The sequence below is a fragment of the Pseudophryne corroboree genome, chromosome 3 (assembly GCF_028390025.1).
Source record: "Pseudophryne corroboree isolate aPseCor3 chromosome 3, aPseCor3.hap2, whole genome shotgun sequence".
Classification (NCBI taxonomy): domain Eukaryota; kingdom Metazoa; phylum Chordata; class Amphibia; order Anura; family Myobatrachidae; genus Pseudophryne; species Pseudophryne corroboree.
Window position 1 is genome coordinate 702,446,036 of NC_086446.1, and position 26,500 is coordinate 702,472,535.

The 26,500-nt window shown below is 47.7% G+C and overlaps 1 protein-coding gene across 2 annotated transcripts in view; it reads left to right on the top strand.

Moving 5' to 3' along the window:
• The window catches only part of FFAR4 (free fatty acid receptor 4), a 56,411-nt gene extending 30,462 nt beyond the window's left edge, over positions 1 to 25,949 (top strand). Inside the window, exons 2-3 of one of the 2 annotated variants that reach the window (XM_063963753.1) lie at positions 23,613 to 23,741; positions 25,191 to 25,949. In XM_063963753.1, the coding sequence (XP_063819823.1) occupies positions 23,613 to 23,741; positions 25,191 to 25,583 (522 nt within the window). In that variant the 3' untranslated portion in view covers positions 25,584 to 25,949. Of the gene's footprint in view, positions 1 to 512; positions 609 to 23,612; positions 23,742 to 25,190 lie in introns of those variants that run through there. The other variant, XR_010244664.1, reaches the window with a different exon arrangement.
• Positions 25,950 to 26,500: the final 551 nt, after the last annotated feature.

A 26,500-nucleotide genomic window follows, 5' to 3' on the forward strand; every position in this document is an offset into this window, starting at 1 on the left:
AGCAGGAGGTGGGCCCCCAGGCAGTGGGGCCCACCGGTGGTTTCCCCTGTACCCCTGTGGGCCAGTCCAAGCCTGGGTACTGCCATATAAGATGATCGCAGCAGCAAATTTGTTAGCAGTTGGGCAAAACCATGTGCACTGCATGGGGGGCCAGATATAACGTGCAGAGACAGTTAGATTTGGGTGGGGCGTGTTCAAACTGAAATCTAAACTGCAGTGTAAAAATAAAGCAGCCATTATTTACCCTGCTCTGTAAGTCCAGTGGTACTGCCGTGTAAGTGCAGTGGTACTGCCGTATAAGTCCAGTGGTACTGCCATACAGTGCCATTTCTTGCGGCGGGCGAGCCGTGCAACCGCACGGGGCTCCCCGCCGCGGCACTTTTTGAGGACTTTGAAACTCTCCTCTCGAGTGCCCAGCTCGGGGGGCAAGGTCTTGCAGAATGACGCGATTGCGTCGTAACGTCATGACGCAAACGCGTCATTTTGCGAAAACCCCCCCCCCGAGCTGGGCACTCGGGAAGGGGGAGAAGGGGGAGCCAAGCCGGCCGGCGGCGGCGCCGTGCAGACGAGGGAGAGGCGGCTGAAGAGCGGGAAGAACCACTTGAAATGTAAGTCAGCCCCTCTCCCTCTCTCTCTCTTTCTCTCTCTCCCTACCCTCTTCCCCCCCCCCCCCCCCCACCTGCCGTACTGTGTAAAATGGGGACACCTGTCTGCCGGAATGTGTAAAATGGGGACGCAGTCTGCCGGAATGTGTTAAATGGGGACGCAGTCTGCCGGAATGTGTTAAATGGGGACTCTTGCCTGCCTTAATGTGTAAAATGGGGACACTTGCCTGCCAGAATGTGTAAAATGGGGACACTTGCCTGCCGGAATGTGTAAAATGGGGACACTTGCCTGCCGGAATGTGTAAAATGGGGACACTTGCCTGCCGGAATGTGTAAAATGGGGACGCAGTCTGCCGTAATGTGTAAAATGGGGGCACATGCCTGCCGCAATGTGTAAAATGGGGACACTTTCCTGCCGGAATGTGTAAAATGGGGACACTTGCCTGCCTTAATGTGTAAAATGGGGACACTTTCCTGCCGGAATGTGTAAAATGGGGACACTTGCCTGCCGGAATGTGTAAAATGGGGAAACTTGCCTACCGGAATGTGTAAAATGGGGACACTTGCCTGCCGAAATGTGTAAAATGGGGACGCAGTCTGACGTAATGTGTAAAATGGGGGCACATGCCTGCCGCATTGTGTAAAATGGGGACACTTTCCTGCCGTACTGTGTAAAACGGGGGCACGTGCCTGCCGCAATGTGTAAAATGGGGACACTTTCCTGCCGCAATGTGTAAAATGGGGGCACGTGCCTGCCGCAATGTGTAAAATGGGGGCACATGCCTGCCACAATGTGTAAAATGGGGACACTTGCCTGATGTACTGTGTAAAATAGGGGCACGTGCCTGCCGCAACGTGTAAAATGGGGACACGTACCTGCCGGAATGTGTAAAATGGGGACACTTGCCTGCCGGAATGTGTAAAATGGGGACACTTGCCTGCCGGAATGTGTAAAATGGGGACGCAGTCTGCCGTAATGTGTAAAATGGGGACACTTGCCTGCCGGAATGTGTAAAATGGGGACGCTGTCTGCCGTAATGTGTAAAATGGGGGCACATGCCTGCCGCAATGTGTAAAATGGGGACACTTTCCTGCCGGAATGTGTAAAATGGGGACACTTTCCTGCCGGAATGTGTAAAATGGGGACACTTGCCTGCCTTAATGTGTAAAATGGGGACACTTTCCTGCCGGAATGTGTAAAATGGGGACACTTGCCTGCCGGAATGTGTAAAATGGGGAAACTTGCCTGCCGAAATGTGTAAAATGGGGACACTTGCCTGCCGAAATGTGTAAAATGGGGACGCAGTCTGACGTAATGTGTAAAATGGGGGCACATGCCTGCCGCATTGTGTAAAATGCGGACACTTTCCTGCCGCAATGTGTAAAATTGGGGCACGTGCCTGCCGCATTGTGTAAAATGCGGAAAACACTTTCCTGCCGTACTGTGTAAAACGGGGGCACGTGCCTGCCGCAATGTGTAAAATGGGGACACTTTCCTGCCGCAATGTGTAAAATGGGGGCACGTGCCTGCCGCAATGTGTAAAATGGGGGCACATGCCTGCCACAATGTGTAAAATGGGGACACTTTCCTGCCGCAATGTGTAAAATGGGGGCACGTGCCTGCCGCAATGTGTAAAATGGGGACACTTTCCTGCCACAATGTGTAAAATGGGGGCACGTGCCTGCCGCAATGTGTAAAATGGGGACACTTGCCTGCCGTAATGTGTAAAATGGGGACACTTGCCTGCCGTGCTGTGTAAAATGGGGTCGCGTGCCTGCTGTAATGTGTAAAATGAGGACTTTTTTTTTTATCCTGTGGTGGCCGTGATGATGAGATCAGATGAGGTCACGCCCATCTTAAAGCCACGCCCATTTTAACGAGGCCACGCCCCCTTGCCGGGAGCGCGCGTGCCTTCTTTCACTCTTTATATCTATGGGGGGGGGGGGGGCGCATTTTTTTTATGTGAATGGGGGGAGTGGGGGGGGGGGGGGCGCATTTTTAAATCTCACACTGGGAGCCAAATTGGCTAGAAATGGCCCTGCTGCCATATATGTCCAGTGGTACTGCCGTATAAGTCCAGTCCAGTGGTACTGCCGCATAAGTCCAGTGGTACTGCCGTATAAGTCCAGTCCAGTGGTACTGTCGTCTAAGTCCAGTGATACTGCCGTATAAGTCCAGTGGCACTGTCGTGTAAGTCCAATGGCACTGCCGTATACGTCCAGTGGTACTGCCGTATAAGTCCAGTCCAGTGGTACTGCCGTATAAGTCCAGTGGTACTACTGTATACGTCCAGTGGTACTGTCGTATAAGTCCAGTCCAATGGTACTGCAGTATAAGTCCAGTGGTACTGCCGTATAAGTCCAGTGGTACTACTGTATACGTCCAGTGGTATTGCCGTATAAATCCAGTCCAGTGGTACTGCCTTATAAGTCCAGTGGTACTGCCATATAAGTCCAGTGGTACTGCCGTATAAGTTCAGTCCAGTGGTACTGCCGTATAAGTCCAGTGGTACTGCCATATAAATGAAGTGGTACTGCCGTATAAGTCCAGTCCAGTGGTACTGCCGTATAAGTCCAGTCCAGTGGTACTGCCGTATAAGTCCAGTGGTGCTGTGCTGTATATTATTTACTCCAAATAAAGGGGTTATTAATATTTAATCCAAATAATTTTCACAGGGTTTGCCCTGTGTGGTATAGTGGTACGCTCTCCTGTACCGCATATTGTTATATAACTCCAGAATAATAGTTGAGAACAAAAATTTGGAGGATAAAATAGGTAAAGATCAAGAACCACTTCCTCCTAGTGCTGAAGCTGCTGCCACTAGTCATGACATAGATGATGAAATGCCATCAATGTTGTCTGCCAAAGCCGATGCCCAATGTCATAGTAGAGGGCATGTAAAATCCAAAAAGCCAAAGCTCAGTAAAATGACCCTAAAAATTAAATTTAAATGGTCTGAGGAGAAACGTAAACTTGCCAATCAATATGCCATTTACAACACGGAGTGGCAAGGAACGGCTCAGGCCCTGGCCTATGTTCATGACTAGTGGTTCAGCTTCACATAACAATGGAAGCCCTCATCCTCCCTTTAGAAAAATTATAAGAGTTAAGATGTGCATTCTAAGATGGTATCACAAATCCCCAAGGGGAGTCCAAGTGCGTCGGCGGTTGCGATGCCTGACCTTCCCAACAATGGACGGGAAGAGTTGGCTCCTTCCACCATTTGCATGCCCTCTGCAAGTGCTGGAAGGAGCACCCACAGTCCAGTTTCTTATATTCAAATTGAAGATGTCACTGTTGAAGTACACCAGGATGAGGATATGGGTGTTGCTGGCGCTGAGGAGGAAGTTGACGAGGAGGATTCTGATGGTGAGGTGGTTTGTTAAAATCAGGCACCGGGAGAGACAGCTGTTGTCCGTGGGATGAATAAGCCCATTGTCATGCCTGGGCAAAATACCAAAAACGCCACCTCTTCAGTGTGGAATTATTTCTCCACAAATCCGGACAACAGGTGTCAAGCCGTATGTTGCCTTTGTTAAGCCGTAATAAGTAGGGGTAAGGACGTTAACTACCTAGGAACATCCTCCCTTATACGTCACCTTCAGTGCATTCATCAGAAGTCATTGTTAAGTTCAGAAACTTTGAGTAAGAGTGTAAGCAGTCCACTGACACCTAAATCCCTTCTTCCTCTTGTACCCAAGCACCTGCAAGCCACACCACCAACTCCCTCAACGTCAATTTCCTCTTCAGTCAGGAACGTCAGTAGTCCTGCAGGCCATATCACTGGCATGACTGACGAGTCCTCTACTAACCAGGATTCCCCTGGAGGATCCTTGAGTGGTACGCCTACTGCTGCTGCCGCTGCTGTTGCTGCTGCTGGGAGTAGAACGTCATCCCAGAGGGGGAGTCGAAGTCGGAAGGCCACTTGTACTACTTCCAGTAAGCAATTGACTGTCCAACAGTCAATTGCTTCCTCGCAAAGGACTGTCCAACAGTCTGTACAGGGACATTAAGAAAAGTGTCCTTAGTGTCCTCAAAAATGTGGCTGTACACAGTGTCCACTCAAGCACGGACATATGGACAAGTGTAGCATGGCAAACTAAGGATTTCATGACTTTGACAACCCACTGGGTAGATGTATTGCCTCCCGCAGCAACAACAGCTGCAGCGGCACCAGTAGCAGCATCTCACAAACAGCACCTAAGGACCTTGAGAAATACCCCAGAAGGGGTAGAAACGCGTTGGACCTGAACCAAACCGCTATTGGAGTCAGTGAGAAGCAGTACCTGAAGGCAGCAAAGTCAGCCATCTGCTGTGGTGTTTCCGGATGACACTTTATCAGACGCTTTCAGAACTGATGTTCATGACACAGTTCACAGTACCTCCGGTAAATGCTATCTAATAGATGAGAGATGAGCGGGTTCGGTTCGTCAAGATCCGAACCCCCCCAAACTTCACCTATTTTACACGGTTCCGAGGCAGCCTCGGATCTTCCCGCCTTGCTCGGTTAACCCGAGCGCGCCCGAACGTCATCATCCCACTGTCGGATTCTCGCGAGATTCGTATTCTATATAAGGAGCCGCGCATCGCCGCAATTTTCACTCGTACTTTGGAGATGATAGCGAGAGGACGTGGCTGCGTTCTCTCAGTTTCTGTGTTCAGTGTGCTGCAAATATCAGTGCTCAGTGTGCTGCAAATATCTGTGCTCAGTGTGCTGCAAATATCTGTGCTCAGTGTGCTGAAAATATCTACGTTCTCTGCCTGAAAAACGCTCCATATCTGTGCTGCATTGTAGTATATAGTAGGAGGACAGTGCAGAATTTTGCTGACCACCAGTATATATATAGCAGTATGGTACAGTAGTCCATTGCTCTACCTCTGTGTCGTCAAGTATACTATCCATATCTGTGCTGCATTGTAGTTGTGCGCAGTATATAGTAGGAGGACAGTGCAGAATTTTGCTGACCACCAGTATATATATAGCAGTACGGTACAGTAGTCCCTAGCTCTACCTCTGTGTCGTCAAGTATACTATCCATATCTGTGCTGCATTGTAGTTGTGCGCAGTATATAGTAGGAGGACAGTGCAGAATTTTGCTGACCACCAGTATATATATAGCAGTACGGTACAGTAGTCCCTAGCTCTACCTCTGTGTCGTCAAGTATACTATGCATCCATACCTGTGCTGCATTTTAGTTGTGCGCAGTATATAGTAGGAGGACAGTGCAGAATTTTGCTGACCACCAGTATATATATAGCAGTACGGTACAGTAGTCCACTGCTCTACCTCTGTGTCGTCAAGTATACTATCCATATCTGTGCTGCATTGTAGTTGTGCGCAGTATATAGTAGGAGGACAGTGCAGAATTTTGCTGACCACCAGTATATATATAGCAGTACGGTACAGTAGTCCACTGCTCTACCTCTGTGTCATCAAGTATACTATGCATCCATACCTGTGCTGCATTTTAGTTGTGCACAGTATATAGTAGGAGGACAGTGCAGAATTTTGCTGACCACCAGTATATATATAGCAGTACAGTACAGTAGTCCATTGCTCTACCTCTGTGTCATCAAGTATACTATGCATCCATACCTGTGCTGCATTTTAGTTGTGCGCAGTATATAGTAGGAGGACAGTGCAGAATTTTGCTGACCACCAGTATATATATATATAGCAGTACGGTACAGTAGTCCATTGCTCTACCTCTGTGTCGTCAAGTATACTATGCATCCATACCTGTGCTGCATTTTAGTTGTGCGCAGTATATAGTAGGAGGACAGTGCAGAATTTTGCTGACCACCAGTATATATATATAGCAGTACGGTACAGTAGTCCATTGCTCTACCTCTGTGTCGTCAAGTATACTATGCATCCATACCTGTGCTGCATTTTCAATATGCGCAGTATATAGTAGGAGGACAGTGCAGAATTTTGCTGACCACCAGTATATATATAGCAGTACCGTACAGTAGTCCACTGCTCTACCTCTGTGTCATCAAGTATACTATCCATATCTGTGCTGCATTGTAGTTGTGTGCAGTATATAGTAGGAGGACAGTGCAGAATTTTGCTGACCACCAGTATATATATAGCAGTACGGTACAGTAGTCGCTCTACCTCTGTGTCGTCAAGTATACTATCCATATGTGTGCTGCATGTGCTGTTTGGGGACTATTTTTTAAATCTGCCATCCTGTCTGACACTGCAGTGCCACTCCTAGATGAGCCAGGTGTTTGTGTCGGCCACTTGAGTCGCTTAGCTTAGCCATCCAGCGACCTTGGTGCACCTCTTTTTTTCTTTGCATCATGTGCTGTTTGGGGACTATTTTTTAAATCTGCCATCCTGTCTGACACTGCAGTGCCACTCCTAGGTGGGCCAGGTGTTTGTGTCGGCCACTTGGGTCGCTTACCTTAGCAATCCAGCGACTTTGGTGCACCTCTTTTTTTTCTGTGCATCATGTGCTGTTTGGGGACTATTTTTTAAATCTGCCATCCTGTCTGACACTGCAGTGCCACTCCTAGATGGGCCAGGTGTTTGTGTCGGCCACTTGGGTCGCTTAGCTTAGCCATCCAGCGACTTTGGTGCACCTCTTTTTTTCTTTGCATCATGTGCTGTTTGAGGACTATTTTTAAATCTGCCATCCTGTCTGACACTGCAGTGCCACTCCTAGATGGGCCAGGTGTTTGTGTCGGCCACTTAGGTCGCTTAGCTTAGTCATCCAGCGACCTCGGTGCAAATTTTAGGACTAAAAATAATATTGTGAGGTGTTCAGAATAGACTGGAAATGAGTGGAAATTATGGTTATTGAGGTTAATAATACTATGGGATCAAAATGACCCCCAAATTCTATGATTTAAGCTGTTTTTGAGGGGTTTTGTTAAAAAAAACACCCGAATCCAAAACACACCCGAATCCGACAAAACATTTTTAGGGAGGTTTTGCCAAAACGCGTCCAAATCCAAAACACGGCCGCGGAACCGAATCCAAAACCAAAACACAAAACCCGAAAAACTCTGGTGCACATCACTAATCTAAACTATTTATTATGTATTTCATGCCCTGAAATTTTATTCATTTTGTGTCTTTTATCAACTTTTACTATTTTATTTCAAATATGTGTAAAGTCGTGTGATTAAATTGTTTATTACTGTACTTCACTATTTTCACTCATTTCCTTTTATCGAGCTGAAATCTCACCGTGCCAAGGAATGAGTATTACCTCAAGTTTGAGACACTAGCGCTACAAAGGTTCTGTTTTGCTCATTTATTTTTAAGCATCTCACAAACGCCAACTCGTTCCTAGGTAGGCTACGCTGTGTATCACCGGTTTCCGTAAGAGGCCCACCGCTGACAACCTCTTACGGAAACTGAGGGACATCATCGCACAGTGGCTTACCCCACTTAGACTCTCCTGGGGATTTGTGATATCGGACAATGCCACCAATATTGTGCGTGCATTACATCTGGGAAAATTCCAGCACGTCCCATGTTTTGCGCATACTATTAATTTGTTAGTGCAGAATTTTGTAAAAAATTACTGGGGCGTGCTGGAGATGCTGTCGGTGGCACGAAAAATTGCGGCCACTTTCGGCATTCAGCCACCGCATGCCGAAGACTGGAGCGCCAGCAAACACTCCTGAACCTGCCTGTCATCACCTGAAGCAAGAGGTGGTAACGAGGTGGAATTCAACACTCTGTATGCTTCAGAGGATGTAGGAGCAGCAAAAGACCATTCAAGACTATATATCCACCTACGATATAGGCAAAGGAGGGTAATGCACCTGACTAAAGCGCAGTGAAGAATGATTTCCGTTGTGTGCAAAGTTCTGTAACCCTTCGAACTTGCCACACGTGAAGTCAGTTCAGACACTGCCAGCTTGAGTCAGGTCATTCCCCTTATCAGGCTTTTGCAGAAGCAGCTGGAGGAGCTAAGACAGAGCGATTCCGCAAAGTATGTGGGACTTGTGGATGGAGCCCTTCATTCGCTTTGCCAGGATTCAAGGGTGGTCAATCTGTTGAAATCAGAGCACTACATTTTGGCCACCGTGCTCGATCCTAGGTTTAAAGCCTATGTTGTATCTCTCTTTCCGGCAGACACAAGTCTGCAGAGGTTCAAGGACCTGCTGGTGAGACAATTGTCAACTCAAGCGGAACGTGACCCGTCAACAGCTCCTCCTTCATTTTCTCCCGCAACTGGGGCTGCGAGGAAAAGGATAACATTTCCAAGCCCACCCTCTGGCGGTGATGCAGGGCAGTCAGGAGCAAGTGCTGACATCTGGTCCGGACTAAAGGAGCTGCCAACGATTACTGACGTCTACTGTCACTGCATATTATGCTGTCACCATTGTAAGAATGGTGGAGGAGAATATGGTTGACAGCATCCATGTACTGGCAGGAAAAAGAGGCAATTTGTAGACCCTTGCATAAACTGGCTTTATTTTACCTAAGTTGCCCCCCTCTCCAGTGTGTACTCCGAAAGAGTGTTTAGTGCAGCCGGTAACCTTGTCAGCGATCGGCGTAGGAGGTTACTTCCACAAAATGTGAAGAAGATGATGTTCATCAAAATGAATTATAAATTCCTCCAGGACGAACTTTACCAGCAATTGCTTCCAGAAAGTACACAGGGACCTGTGATGGTGGATTCCAGTGGGGACAAATGAATACTCTGTGAGGAGGAGGAGGATGTACACACTGAAAGGGGTGAGGAATTGGAGGATGAGGATGACAGCTTGCCTCTGTAGAGCCAGTTTGTGTGAAGGAGAGATGAATTGCTTCTTTTTTGGTGGGGGGATTAATTGCTCTTTTTTGTGGGGGCCCAAACAAACCAATCAATTCAGCCACAGTTGTGTGGCAGACCGTGTCGCTGAAATGATTGGTTTGTTAACGTGTGCATGTCCTGTTTATACAACATAAGGGTAGGTGGGAGGGCCCAAGGACAGTTCCATCTTGCACCTCTTTTTACCTTTGCATTATGTGCTGTTTGGGGCCTAGTTTTTTAAAACTGCCATCCTGTCTGCCACTGCAGTGCCACTACTAGATGGGCCAGGTGTTTGTTCCTCTCCCACTTGGGTCGCTTAGCTTTGTCATCCAGCGACCTCATTGCACCTCTTTTTCTTTTTTGCATTATGTGCTCTTTGGAGCCTAGTTTTTAAAACTGCCATCCTGTCTGACACTGCAGTGCTACTCCTAGATGGGCCAGGTGTTTGTGTTGCCCACTTCGGTAGCTTAGCTTAGACATCCAGCTACCTCATTGCACCTCTTTTCCTTCTTTGCATTATGTGCTCTTTGGGGCCTAGTTTTTAAAACTGCCATCCTGTCTGCCACTGCAGTGCCACTTCTAAATGGGCCAGGTGTTTGTGCCGCCCACTTGGGATGATTAGTTTAGTCATCCAGCGACCTTGGGGCAGACTTTTGGCCTAAAAACAGTATTATGAGGTGTGAGGTGTTCAGAATAGACGGGAAATGAGTGGAAATTAATGTTATTGAGGTTAATAATACCGTAGGATCAAAATGACCCCAAATTCTGTGATTTTAGCAGGGGTTTTTTTTCTCAAAATCATCCAGATCCAAAACCAAAACCCGAAAGCGTGGTTTTAGCAAAACCAATCCAGATCCAAAACACGAGCGAGGTGCCAGATCCAAAACCAAAACATAAAACACGAAAAGTTCTCGCTGCACATCTCTAATATACACTGCTCAAAAAAATAAAGGGAACACTTAAACAACACATCCTAGATCTGAGTTAATGCAATATTCTTACTAAATACTTTGTTCTTTACATAGTTGAATGTGCTGACAACAACATCACACAAAAATTATCAATGGAAATAAAATTTATTAACCCATGGAGGTCTGGATTTAGAGTCCAATTAAAGTGGAAAAATACACTACAGGCTGATTCAACTTTGATGTAATGTCCTTAAAACAAGTCAAAATGAGGCTCAGTAGTGTGTGTGGCCTCTATGTTCCTGTATGACCTCCCTACAAAGCCTGGGAATGCTCCTGATGAGGTGGCGGATGGTCTCCTGAGGGATCTCCTCCCAGACCTGGACTAAAGCATCCGCTAACTCCTGGACAGTCTGTGGTGCGGCGTCTGTGGTGTGGCGTTGGTGGATGGAGCGAGACATGCTGTCCCAGATGTGCTCAATTGGATTCAGGTCTGGGGAACGGGTGGGCCAGTCCATAGCATCAATGCCTTCGTCTTGCAGGAACTGCTGACACACTCCAGCCACATGAGGTCTAGCATTGTCTTGCATTAGGAGGAACCCAGGGCCAACCGCACCAGCATATGGTCTCACAAGGGGTCTGAGGATCTCATCTCGGTACCTAATGGTAGTCAGGCTACCTCTGGCGAGCACATGGAGGGCTGTGCGGCCCCCCAAAGAAATGCCACCCCACACCATTACTGACCCACTGCCAAACCGGTCATGCTGGAGGATGTTGCAAGCAGCAGAACGTTCTCCTTGGCGTCTCCAGACTCTGTCACGTCTGTGCTCAGTGAGAACCTGCTGTCATTTGTGAAGAGCACAGGGCGCCAGTGGCGAATTTGCCAATCTTGGTGTTCCCTGGCAAATGCCAAACGTCCTGCATGGTGTTGGGCTGTAAGCACAACCCCCACCTGTGGACGTCGGGCCCTCATACCACCCTCATGGAGCCTGTTTCTGATCGTTTGAGTAGACACATGCACATTTGTGGCTTGCTGGAGGTCATTTTGCAGGGCTCTGGCAGTGCTCCTCCTGTTCCTCCTTGCACAAAGGCGGAGATAGCGGTCCTGCTGCTGGGTTGTTGCCCTCCTACGGCCTCCTCCACGTCTCCTGATGTACTGGCTTTTCTCCTGGTAGCACCTCCATGCTCTGGACACTACGCTGACAGACACAGCAAACCTTCTTGCCACAGCTCGCATTGATGTGCCATCCTGGATGAGCTGAACTACCTGAGCCACTTGTGTGGGTTGTAGACTCCGTCTCATGCTACCACTAGAGCAAAAGCACCGCCAGCTTTCAAAAGTGACCAAAACATCAGCCAGAAAGCATAGGAGCTGAGAAGTAGTCTGTGGTCACCACCTGCAGAACAACTCCTTTATTGGGGTGTCTTGCTAATTGCCTATAATTTCCACCTGTTGTCTATTCCATTTGCACAACAGCATGTGAAATTGATTGTCAATCAGTGCTGCTTTCTAAGTGGACAGTTTTATTTCACAGAAGTGTGATTGACTTGGAGTTACATTGTGTTGATTAAGTGTTCCCTTTATTTTTTTGAGCAGTGTATATATATATATATATATATATATATAAAGAGTTAATAGAGGCACTCTCCAGATTTTTCTTATTATGCAAAAGAAGATCACATTTATTTTGATATACGTTACATCGTCCACTTGGTACATGCGATAGTATCCTCAAGCGCTTTCGGCCCACAGCAGGCCTTCATCAGGAGGCAAATCACAGTAACTGTATAGCAAACAGTCAAAATTGATACTTAATCCCAGGCGTCCAGCAGTGAAGCTGGTCACGCCTGACTAGCTCTATATACACCCCCAAACAGTCAAGATTGGCGCCAAAAGATGCCCATGGATGACATCATCAAAATTAGCATATGTCAAAAATTTCTAAACAGAGCTAAACCCATATCAGTGTAAATATGAAGTTCAGTGTGCATCCGTATGTCCGTACATAGCATATTAAAATCACATACCCGTTAGCTATTACCAAATTACGTCTGCCAGTATGACCACTACACGCTGGCAGATGCATCCGTCCTCCGGGACTCCGAGAGTCCAAGTCGCGTCAAAGCCTACGTTGCCCAGCAACACAGGCCGCTTCCGGTCTGTCGCTGGGCAACGCGCAACACTTCCTGCCCATGGAACGCAAGCGGTGCCCGGGCGGAAATGATGTAGCGCTATCCTAAGCAATGAATCCGGAGTGCCTCAGCAAACCTATCTTGGACCTACAAATCTAATCTACTCACGGACGAATTGTCAATACACCACAGACAATACAAATGAGCACTGAATTCATGAGTGCAAGAGCCAGTCAAGCAACAGTTAAAAACATCCCTACGTGTAAATAAACATAGACACGCCCCTGCCAGTATGGATGTGGTGGTTTCTCCAGATCTTAAGCAACAAGGTCCAAAAAGATTGTTTTTAAAAATATTACTAAACAGCTTCACTCTATTAAAGACATGGAGAACTCCATCCCATCCCACACTAAGGCAGCCGCGGGTACATATGATGACTCAATCAGGGACCCCTGCTTTTGATGAAGGTCTTTTATTTGCAGCTGAGAATCAATTAGTGTCACTAACTGATGATGATGCGGAGAAGGTCTATTTTGACCATTTTGAATTTACCAGCTTACCAGCTGAAAAGTCAATCGATCTATTTCATAGAATTATACGTCTGAAGCGTAGAGAGGTTGAGCTTACGCTCCACGGGCAATTTCTTTCCGAATATCACCGCTCCAAAAAGATACCACGTGGTTTTCGAGTGAATAATACTCCCACCATAGGAAGAACTAATGCGGCTTTCTGCACAAAATGGTGTGGAGTATTAAACAAGTGTTCGCTCGACCTCATTCTGCTAGTTATTGAGGAAGTTGGGTTGGAGCTGGTGAAAGTTCGGGAAGAGATTGCCAAATTTGAGAAATCCCACCAACAGTCTCTGAAGACTGATAAGACTGATACGTGGTGTGAGAAGATCCAGACACAGGTTGATTCTTTCAGAGACAAATTGGTGACGTTTAAAAGGAAAAAATTGCAGGCTGTTAATCATGATTATGCCACTCATCAGGTATATAGATGGCTAACAGGTGGGGTGGGCAGCACTAGACGATTTAGACAAAATAGAACATTCCGGAATAGGTTCCAATTGAGTACTGATTCATCAACGTCACAATCAGCATCAGATTCTGAACCACTAGGAAGAAGACCACCAAGTGGTTTTTTAGGGAGAGGCTCACATGTGGGTACAACAAAAAACAGCGGAGTAGTGGAAGACCTCACCCTAGAAGGGGCGGCTATAAAGAGAAGAGGTCGGAGGAAAAAGGAGTAAGCACTATATTTAATTTATCTGATCACTGTCTCACGGAGGGTGAGACCTCCCTCTTGTCCCTGGGTCTATCATTTGTACCTTCTTCCAGACATGATGATTTCAATTTAGCAGTGGACCATTACAAATTTGGTCGGAAGTTGAGATTGAGGGAGTTTTTCAATGACCGACCCAGTGACAGGAGAGAAGAAACAATGCAATCTGCAGTGTTTAAGAAGCCTAGTGTTTTTGACCCACCATCAAGTAATGCGAGTATACGCACTTTCTTAAGGATGACTGAGAATGATTTTGGTAATACAGCCATAAGAAGCTATGGTAATTTGTCGCCTGAGCAGCGTAGGGCTCTGAAGTCACTATGTAGTAATGATAAAATTGTCATCAGGCCCGCCGATAAAGGCGGGGCCGTAGTGATCCAGAACTCTACAGATTATGATAGAGAGGTGAGGTGTCAATTATCTGATCTTGACACCTACATTAAATGTGAATGTAACCCGATGCCACTGATTAAAAAGAGGGTGGACGCTCTGGTGGATAGGTCGGTTAGCCAGGGGTGGTTAACTGAACAAATATCCCTTTTTTTGAAGGTGGATTTTCCCATTTGCCCTATGATTTACACCCTTCCAAAAGTCCATAAAACCTTGGTTGACCCCCCTGGTAGACCGATTATATCTGCCAGGGGGTCTCTGTTGCAACCATTAGCGATGTTTGTGGACACGTTCCTACAGGAGTTGATCCCTTTTATCCCAAGCTATTTAAAGGATACTGGGGATTTCTTGACAAAGATTTTGGAAATTGGTGATGTTGATGAGAAAGTATTATTGGTGACCCTGGACGTGTCATCATTGTACACCATTATTCTCCATGCTTTGGGATTGTAAGCGGTTAGGAATTTATTGATTTCAGCGGGTACATCAGCTATCCCGATTGAGGGGCTTCTAGAATTCCTGGAGCTAATATTGACTAATAATCATTTCATGTACCAGGGTGACTACTACCTACAGTGCTCAGGGATGGCTATGGGGTCACCCCTGTCTATGCAGGTATTTTTATGCATCAATATGAGACAACGTACATTTTGCCTACTTATGGTAATAAGATCATTTATTACAAACGTTTTATAGACGACATATTTATGTTGTGGGATGGCACTGAGTCTGAATTTAATGGTATGCTGGAACGATTAAATAGTTTAGAGTCCACGGTGCGATTCACTGGACATGTGAGCAGTAGCTCAATTAATTTTCTGGACCTGACGATCTTCCGTAAGGGTAAAACACTGGGTACTACTCTATTTAGAAAGGAGACAGATCGAAATACAATCTTACATGCTAGAAGCAATCACCCACCTGCGCTCAGGTCGAGCCTACCCATTTCGCAGTTTATGCGAGTATTGAGGAACAATACGGAACAAGAAACCGCAGAAGTACAAATTCTAGAAATGGAGGCTCGCTTTGTGGAGAAAGGCTACAAGGTGAGCATGATTAACTCTTGCTTGGAAAAAGCTCGATTAAGATGCATTGAGCCAAAAATGTCAAAAGAGACAAGAATGATATACGTTACACAATTTGATGAAAGATCAACACATATTAGTTTATCCCTGAGGCAACATTGGCCGATAATAAGCTCTGACCCTAAGCTAAAGGGTACGTGAACATCCACCGATAATGGCATTTAGACGAGGTCGTAATCTAAAGCAGCTTTTGATGCATCCGACAAGGCAGAGTAACATTGCGGATGGTGGCTGGTTAAATCCGCAAAAGAAGGGTTGTGTCAGATGCCTAGGATGTACCACATGTCGTTCAATGCTGGTTGGAGATAAGTTTCCACATCCTCTGAGTGGAAAACCCATTTATATCAGATTTATACTCCACTGTCGTCTTGATCATGTGATATACATGTTGTTATGCCCATGTGGCCTCCCTTATGTGGGGATGACCACCTGTACGTTCAGGGAAAGAATGGCGAATCACCGCAGCTCAATACACCAGGCACTCCTGACGGGACATACAGACAAGCCTGTGGCTCAACATTTCTTGCTAGAGGGACACCAAGTAGCCTCTCTTAAGTGTCATATCATAGATTGGGTTCCGATACCCAAGAGGGGTGGGGATCGATCACTCCTCTTTAAAAAAACTAGAAGCAAGGTGGATCCATAGACTGGGTTCGGTGGCACCTAATGGACTCAATGAATCGAATCCTCTGAATTTATTTCTGCGTTGAGGAAGTATCTTCTTCTCCCTTTTTTTTTGGGTGGCATACTTCATAAATTGTTTTTATTGTGTCTGACCGACACAACCTTTTGATTCACATGCACATCTTTGTATGTACACATTTGTGTACATGTGGAGCTCTATTGATTAATTGTTGATAACATACACTTAAGAATTTGTATTGATGGTTCTAGTATATTTTTAAAGATTAGGATAAGTGGTGTGTTGTGTTTGTATATTTTAATATGTACCCGCGGCTGCCTTAGTGTGGGATGGGATGGAGTTCTCCATGTCTTTAATAGAGTGAAGCTGTTTAGTAATATTAAAAAAAAAAAAATCTTTTTGGACCTTGTTGCTTAAGATCTGGAGAAACCACCACATCCATACTGGCAGGGGCGTGTCTATGTTTAATTACACGTAGGGATGCTTTTAACTGTTGCTTGACTGGCTCTTGCACTCATGAATTCAGTGCTCATTTGTATCGTCCGTGGTGTATTGACAATTCGTCCGTGAGTAGATTAGATTTGTAGGTCCAAGATAGGTTTGCTGAGCTAACGGGTATGTGATTTTAATATGCTATGTACGGACATACGGATGCACACTGAACTTCATATTTACACTGATATGGGTTTAGCTCTGTTTAGAAATTTTTGACATATGCTAATTTTGATGATGTCATCCATGGGCATCTTTTGGCGCCAATCTTGATTGTTTGGGGGTGTATATAGAGCCAGTCAGGCGTGACCAGCTTCACTGCTGGACGCCTGGGATTAAGTATCAATTTTGACTGTTTGCTATACAGTTACTGTGATTTGCCTCCTGATGAAGGCCTGCTGTGGGCCGAAAGCGCTTGAGGATACTATCGCATGTACCAAGTGGACGATGTAACGTATATCAAAATAAATGTGATCTTCTTTTGCATAATAAGAAAAATCTGGAGAGTGCCTCTATTAACTCTTTCTATCTACAATGCCTTGGCATTAGAGTGGACACCCCAGTTGTTGTTTGGTTTTGAGGATGAGAGTGCGACCTATCTTGGATATATACACATTTAACCATTGCTTGACCATGTCATGGATTAAAATCCTTTTTTCAGTAACCTGGAGTGACGTGCCATTTGCTTATTCAGCAATAGAGGGACTATTTAAACATAGCAAGGGCACCCAGGCCACTGTTCTTTTTCCCATATCAGGAGTGCCGGATGATGGTGGATGGCGGATGCCGGTGACATAACTACATCCCATATATATATATATATATATATATATATATATATATATATCCAAATTGCAGGCACTACTAATCTTGGTCTGTGCCCAGGCAGTGTGGGAGGAGTATGTGCACCCATCTACTGATTTGACTTTAACAGCCTGCACAGGAGCAAAGTGACTTAAGTTGCAGTACAGGAGGCAGGGAGACACTTTGACTTCTTGTAGGTATAAAAGGTATGTGTTTTGTATTTGTCTGGTGCCTTACCTGCGGCATGATGAAGGAATAGAATCCGAAACGTTGCCATCTGTCTGTGAATCTGTGTTTTTTTGCAAGCCCGTTATGTGTGCCGTTGATTGCCTTTCATATATATAACACACATATATATATATATATATATATATATATCCTATATATTAGCCCAACTCTGTGATTCTGTGCCTGGCCGTAACGCTGGGCGGAGTCACAGGCACAGATCTGGGCAGGAGCAGTCCCCTCCCTCTCTCCGCTTAGTCCCCTCCCCATCTCCGCCCAAGGTCCTGTCTCCCTTCTCCCCGTACACTCCCTGCGCCTGGTGACATCGCAGCCACTGACTGTTAGCGGAACTCACACTACCCGCCTCACAGTCTTGCGGCTGCCGCTGAGTCAGAGGGACATGCTAAACACTCACAGCCGCACTCGCCACCCCTCCCACCCACTGCCCTCCCGCGGCCCTCCCGCAGTACCAACATCCACTCCTGCCCCCACCCGTAGCACAAATACACGCCGCATCCGCCCCCCACCCGCGGCACTCCCGCCCTCTCCCCCTCCCGCAGCTCCAACATCCACAGCATCCACTCGCGGCACTCTCGCCCCCTCCCCCACCCGTAGCACAAAAACCCGCCGCATCCATTCACCACCCGCGCCACTCCCGCCCCCACCCGTAGCACAAACACCCGCGGCACCCACCCGCGGAACTCCCACCCCCTCTCCCACCCGTAGCACCAACACCCGCGGCAACCAACCGCATTCGCCCCCCACCCACACCACTCCCACCCTCTCCCCCACCCGCAGCACCCACCCGCGCACCAACCGCATCCACCCACCACCCGTGGCACTCCACCCCCTCCCCCACCCGCAGCACCACCCACCCACCACCTGTGGCACTCTTCCCCCACCCACAGCACCAACACCCGCTGCCCCCCCCCCCTGCGGCACCCAACGCATCCCCCACATCCGCTCCCACCCGCAGCACTCCCGCCCCCACCCGCAGCTCCCACACCTGCAGCACCCCCCACCCACTGCAACCCTGCCCCTCCCCCATACCCACCTCTCCCTTCCTCTCCCTTCCCCCCGCTACACCCATGCACCTTTCACCCAACCCGCACCTCCACCGCATCTGCACCTCCTGCACCCACCCCACCCGCACCACCCCCCCAACCCTCGGAACCCCTGCAGCTGCCTCCCACCGCCCAACTGCACCACCACTGCTCCAGCCCCTGCCCCCCCTCCGCACCTGTCCCCCCACCCATGGCACCACGCCCCCACCCCCAGCATCCCCCATCCACGGCACTCCCACAGCCCTCCCACACCCACATCACCCCCCCACAGCCACCACTCCCCCACCCACAGCACCTCCGGCCCCTTCCCCACCCCCATCATCTATAGACACCTCCCCCACCCCCAGCACTTCTACAAACCATCACCCAACCTCCCCCTCTGCAACCCCACCTCCCCCTACATCGCCCCTCCCCCACACACAGCACCGCCAGATCCCCTCCTTCATCCACAGCCTCCTGCACCTGCCCCTCCACCACCAGCATCATCTACAGACCCTATCCACACCCCCTCACGCCCCCCCCACCCCTGGCACCCCAACCGCAGCATCCCCACACCCGCCCTTTCCCCACCGCCGCACCCCCTCCCCGCCACAGCTGCACCAACCGCCCTACCCCAACCGCGGTATCCCGGCACCCTCCCCCACCCACCGCAGCAGCACACCTGGCCAACCACAACCGCCGTAACCCCGCACCCACCCCTCACTCATCTACAGCGCCCACGGACCCCCTCCCCCATCTGTGCCATGCCCGCACCCGCCCCTCCCCTGGCTACCGCACATCCACATCACCTGCCCCATCCAGATCACCTACCCCACCCGCAACACCCCCACCACTCCCACAACCACAGCACCTCCCCACCCGCATTATCTACAGACACACTCCACATCTGCGGACCTCCCACACCTGCCCCTCCCCCACCCGCAACACCTCTTTACCTCCACCCGAACCACCTCCGGACTCCCTCCCCCATCCACAGCTCCCCCGCATCCACCCCTCCCCCATCCACAACATCTACATCCCACACCTCCCCCACCCACAGCACTTCTGAAACCCATCACCTAAGCTCACCCCCCCTGCACCTCCACACGCACACCCCTACATCGCCCCTCCCACACACACATCACCTCCATACCCCCTCCTTCATCCACAGTCCCCCGCACCCACCCCTCCCCCACCAACAGCAACTACACTCCCCATCCGCGCCCCCTCTACACCTCCCCCACCCACTGCACCTCTGCACCCTTTCCGCCATCCGTGCCCCTGCACCCACCCCTCCGCCACCCACAACACCTCTGGACCCCCTCCCACACCCACCCCTCCACCACACGTAGCACCTCGGACACCATCCACAGCCGCTACGAATTATTACCTGAATCGGGCTGATCAGCCGCACGGATAGGAACCTCACTGAACCCACCCCCTTTCCAAACCCCCAAACTTTTGTGAGTATAGTTGCTACCAATGGACATTGGATTAATTAGAAACACTAATACTGTGGCCATTATGTGTATAAGCAACACTGCTACCTGTGCCCATTGTGTATAAGCGGCTCTGCTACCTGTGGGCACTGTGTGTATAAGCGGCTTTGCTACCTGTGGGTATTGTGTGTATACGCCGCTCTGCTACTTGTGGGTATTGTGTGTACACGTGGCTCTGCTACCTGTGCCCATTGTGTGTATAAGCACCTCTGATACCTGTGGGCACTGTGTATAAGCGCCTCTGCTACCTGGGGGTATTCTGTGTATAAGCGGCTCTGCTACCTGTGGGCACTGTGTGTGTATAAGCGCCTCTGCTACCTGTGGGCACTGTGTGTATAAGCGTCTCTGCCCCCTGTGGGTATTGTGTGTATAAGCGGTTCTGCTACCTGTGGGTAATGTGTGTACATGTGGCTCTGCTACCTGCGCCCATTGTGTGTATAAGCCCCTCTGCTACCTGTGGGCACTGTGTGTATAAGCGGCTCTGCTACCTGTGGGTATTGTGTGTATAAGCGCCTCTGCTACCTGTGGGCACTGTGTGTATAAGCGACTCTGCTACCTGGGGGTATTGTGTGTATAAGCGGCTCTGCTACCTGTGGGCACTGTGTGTATAAGCGCCTCTGCCCCCTGTGGGTATTTTGTGTATAAGCGGTTCTGCTACCTGTGGGTAATGTGTGTGTATAAGCGGCTCTGCTACCTGTGGGTATTGTGTGTATAAGCGGTTCTGCTACCTGTGGGTATTGTGTGTATAAGCGCCTCTGCTACCTGTGGACACTGTGTGTATAAGCGCCTCTGCTACCTGGGGGTATTGTGTGTATAAGCGGCTCTGCTACCTGTGGGCACTGTGTGTATAAGCGCCTCTGCCCCCTGTGGGTATTGTGTGTATAAGCGATTCTGCTACCTGTGGGTAATGTGTGTGTATAAGCGGCTCTGCTACCTGTGGGTATTGTGTGTATAAGCGGTTCTGCTACCTGTGGCCATTGTGTGTATAAGCGGCTCTGCTACCTGTGGCCATTGTGTGTATAAGCGGCTCTGCTAGCTGTGGGTATTGTGTGTATAAATGGCTCTGCTACCTGTGGCCATTGTGTGTATAAGCGGTTCTGCTACCTGTGGCCATTGTGTGTATAAGCGGCTCTGCTACCTGTGGGTATTGTGTGTATAAGCGGCTCTGAAACCAGCGTTTCGGTACATTCCCTTTCTCCCCCCCTACGCCTCTCTATCTTATCTCAACCGGACACCATTTCTGTATGCCCTCTATACTGCCCTGCGTTTCTGATTCTGTTATCTACCGCCCTGCGTATGTTCAAAGGCGTGCAGAGGTTAACGGGGCGTAGCCCCTAACGACGGTGTGAAGAGCGCCCATTGGGCGCGATGAATCACCTAGTGTATATATATATATATATATATATGTATATAGCACACACAAACACACACATTGGTCATTTTATAGATGGTATATACTATAGGCTGTACAAATTATATTTGACTAATATAAATAACATAAGAGGTCAGGGAAAGGTAAACATCCCATAATAAATAAATAAATAAATACTCAAAACATAATAGAACCAGTAGGAGACAAAATTGCACTTTCTAAAGGCTATTACACACGCTCCTGGCAGCGCCGGCCGGCAAAATACCGAACGGCTTTTTGCCACGGCTGTGCTGCTGAGACACATGCAGAGCAATGTGTCAATTCACACAGCACCGCCCCGGCACGGCTGCCAGGTTGCAGCCGAAAATATCCACTGAAAGGTCCGGCTGCCGTGCCGGGGCCGTGCCGTTTACAGGCAGTGAGTTAAGTGTGTGAATGGGCGCTTTCACACACAACGTTTTTTTTGTGCTATGCTGCTGCTGCTGCGGCGCATGCGCACAGCCTTAAACATGGCACAAAACTGTTGTGTGTGTAAGGCACTGGCGGATGGCAAAAAGCCAGACAAAGTTTGTCCGGCTGTTTGCCATCCGGTGAAAACCGAGTAGTGAGAAACAGCCCTAAGAGGGCTGTAACTAGGTATGTGCTGGGGTTCAAAAACCCTCTGTCAGTAACCACAGGGCCATGCCACATTGCCTGCCCGCCAACACCGCTAACCCGCCAATGCTGCCAACTAGCTGCAGCACTGCCCGTGGAGGGGAGTGCCCGCCGCCTGGCTCCTTATCTCACTAATAATACTTGTAGAGAGCCGGGCAGAGCTGCAGCTGCACACCCGCATACTCCGCCCCCTCCCTCATCCACAGCGTCTGAGAGAGTGTCCTGCGAGGAGCCGTGGCATTCTGGCAGAAGTGAGAGCCCGGAGAGCAGAGAAGTTAACCTGACCCAGGACAGGTCCAGCAAGTAGCAGCAATGCTGATCGGACATCCCCAGTCCCCAGCAGCAGAAGGTGCAGCATTGCACTATAGTGCATGTGCACCTGAGGCAGTGACTGTACCCCCACCCTACCCAGGTCAGTGCCCTTAGTCACAGTCTAGGGAAGAAGGGGATGGCTGTACCTGTTGTAAAGTGTAAAAAGGGGACTAACCCTAATGTGTAAAAAGGAGTCTAACCCTATCTATCTCCTCATATAACCTCTCCCCCTAATGCCTACCTCTAACCTCTCTCCCTAACCCTCTCCCTAGTGCCTATGCCTAACCTCTCTCTCGCAGCCAAACCCCCCCCTAGTGCCTGACCTTAACCTCTCCCACAGCATAACCCTAACCCTCCCTCTAGTGCCTAAAACGAATCTTTCTCCTTCAGACTAACCCTAACCCTCCCCTAGTGCTTATCCCTAACCTCTCTCCTGCACCCTAACACTAACCCTACCCCTAGTGCTTAATTCTTACCGTTCTCCTGCAGCCTAACCCTAACCTCCATCCCACAGCCTAACCCTAACCCTCCCCCTAGTATCTGACTCTAACTTCCCTCCTGCAGCCTATCCCTAACCTCCATCCCACAGCCTAACCCTAACCCTCCCCCTAGTATCTGACTCTAACTTCCCTCCTGCAGCCTATCCCTAACCCTCCCCCTAGTGACTAACCCTCCCCCTAGTGACTAACCCTTACCCCTTCCTAATGCCTATCCTTAACATCTCTTCCACAGCCTAACCCTAACCCTCCCCCTAGTACCTGACTCTAACTTCCCTCCTGCAGCCTATCCCTAACCCTCCCCCTAGTGACTAACTCTCCCCCTCGTGCCTAACCCTTACCCTCTTCCTAATGCCTATCCCTAACATCTCTCCCACAGCCTAACTGTCCCCCTAGTGCCTAACCCTAACCTATGTCCCACAGCCTTACCCTCCCCACCCCTTAGTGCTTACAATAATCCCAGTACTGTAGCCTAACTCTAACCCTCCCCTCCCGTAGCCTAACTCTAGCCTTCCACTGATGGTCCGTGGAGAGTGTAGACATTTCACATGTAGCCATTGCTCCATGTCAACATTCTACACATGTTGACATGTTAAATGTTGACATTTCAACAATGCTGACATAACTGTCAACATTGTGATGTTGACATTATGAATGTCAACATTGTAAAAGTTGGCATTCCGACTACATCCCCTTAGGCGAGGATCTACCACCAAAGTACTATTGTGCATAAAATAGGTTATAAAAAAAAATATTATGCTAAACATGGTATTTTAGAGCAAATACTGCAGGTGCAATTTCTGTTATAATGCCATGTATTTCTAACTGTGCGGTCAGACTATTTTATAAACGCTTATTTATTTCTGTGTGGTTTTTTTCATGTTCTCATCTCTATCCATCAGGAGGTCCAGATCTGCACTCTCCAGTGGCCTGATCTTACAGAAGAAATCTTTTGGGACATTTCATTCATCATTTTGGATTTTTTGATACCTGGATTAAGCATTGTAGTCAGCTACACCAAAATCTTTAAGGTAAACGCAACATCCAAACTTCCAATGTGTATTTTTAGATATTTAAAGCTTAACAAACATAAAATATGTCAATTTTACTAAGTTTCACTCTATTCTCGCAGATGGCCCGAATGCAGGCCTTTATCCCAGTATTCCTCTGGTTTAGGGAAACCATAGTTGGCACCTGTCATCATCCCTGATTTAATGGAAATGGCTTTTCCATTCTATGTCAGGATTGCAGTTGTTGACACGGGTGGTCTTCAGTATGCTGTCGGGATCCCGGCGCACAGTATACCAGCGCCGGAATCCAGACCGCCGGCATACCGACACTTTTTCTCCCTCGTGGGGGTCCACGACCCCCCTGGAGGGAGATGCTTGTTTCCAATAGCTCATCCATTGCTTAATTAGGTCCTTTCAGCTGGAGACACCCAGAAGAGGTGTCCACAGCATATCTCCAGTGCACATGCAGGAATTTCTGGCTTTTACTGAGCATGCACACTACTGTATGTAACTATATGATTACCTTTACCTTGTGATGGCTACAAGGCATGCTACACTGGTGGTAACACAACCATTATTCAATGTCCATCTTGTGATGACCATCCCTACTGGTTGTCTCACCATTGAGGTTGTGAGAGGGAGGACCAATCACAAGTTACAGTCAAGCAATCGAGGCATGTGATTGGCCATCCCTCTCACTCTCCACCCTTCTACCAGTATTTTAAAGTGTTGAGTGGAAACCTTTTGCCAGTACAGTATTACTTCAGCTAGTCCCATAGAAATGTAGTAATACGGATAAAATAGGTGATAGCGCAGATTGAAAAATATTTATTTTTTTATGTTTATATAGACTTGTAACAAACGTGTAATGAATAAAACAACTGAATTGTCCATAGCTCCATTTGGATACTGCATTCATTAGCTCCATCCCAAGCAGGTGTGATTTACCCGGTAAACAGGCCAAGGTCAGGATAACGGGAAATCAAACACAAGTCAGAACTATCTGGGTCAGCAATAGGAATTAGCCAGAGTAACTAAATACAGAGCAGATATCACATGGTCAGCAGGCAATATAACCTCCACTGACGTAAAGGCGGAGTCTATTTATTCTGTGCTGGACCAATGGTAGAGCAGGGGAGAGTCAGCAAAATGCAATCACTGAATGAATGACACCTGGACAGGGCTGCGAAGAAACAGATATGTCCCTATGGGAACCAGCTGCGTCTCATACACATCACAAATATGTACAGCTGCACCCCAGAAGTAGTGGAATTAACTCATCCACGTTGCTCAGTCACAGTTTGTAGCTCAACCAGGAAGTCAAGGATCATTTGCCAGGTGACGATTGCTATTATTTCTCCACTGTTTGACAATAATATATGTGCCTTAAATATATATTTTTTTAAATGATACATTTCCTTTACTGTATAATTGCTCAATGTAAACAAACATTATTTTGTTAATTTGCAGATCACGAAAGACATGAGGAAGCGGATGATCACCAGTACAGCTTATTCAGAAAACCACCAAATCCGTGTCTCCCAACGAGACTACAAACTCTTTAGAACTCTCTTCATTCTGATGATCTCCTTCTTCATCATGTGGACTCCGGTGTTCATGATTGTCCTTCTTCTCCTGGTCCAGAACTTGGATAATAGCTTCATACTGTCTCCGAAAGTCTTCTTCTGGATATTATTGTTTACATTTTCAAACTCGATAGTCAACCCAATTCTATACAACATTAATCTATTTAAGAAGAAATGGTGGCGGATTATTTTCTGTTGCGAACCTGAGGACAGCCTGGACACAGAGACCACATGCAACCGGAATAACAAGCAAAATGGTTCCATGGAGAATAAGTAGAAGAACTTTCTCTAACGTTAATGGATTTCTGAACCTTCATGAGAGAACTCCATCAAAGATGACATTTTAGTGCAGTACAAACTATATAAACCACTGCGTCAGCTCATCAGATCATCATCATTCACCACTCTACTTCAGTCTTGGTGACACACTAGATCCTTAGTGCACTGTGGCCTGTAGAGTAATGGGACGGGAGATACTTGGGGACTGAGCACCGTTACCCAGTGAACTGTTATTGTCACACTAAGCTCTATTCAGCCAATTATAAACAAATCCACTTTTTTTTTCATGTGTTTTACTTGCTGTAGTAATGTCACACAGTTATTTGTGCCAAAGTACATCATTAAAGTTACTGGGGCAGATTTACTAAGCCTTGGAGAGAGATAATCTACCAACCAATCAGCTCCTGTCATTTTTCAAACACAGCCTGTAACATGGCAGGAGCTGATTGGTTGATATCTGATAGTCAAATTAATGTAATAATTATGGCTACACTGATGGTTATTATATAACATAATGACATGGCATAACCCATCTTATACTAGTGTAACATACAGTGCATTCGGAAAGTATTCACAGCGCTTCACTTTTTCCACATTTTGTCATGTTACAGCCTTATTCCAAAATGGAATAAATTCATTTTTTTCCCCTCAAAATTCTACACACAATACCCCATAATGACAACGTGAAAAAGTTTTTGGAGATTTTTACAAATTTATTAAAACTAAAAAACTAAGAAATCACATGTACATAAGTATTCACAGCCTTTACCATGAAGCTCAAAATTGTTTTTTGTTTTTGTTTTTTTACCGCCCCAGGTGTTAGTAACCCCAGTCACGCCTCTGTTTAGGATTAGTATTTTTGTCGCAAAGGAATTAGGACACATGGTGCTGGTCACTGGTATCAGACATTTGCTT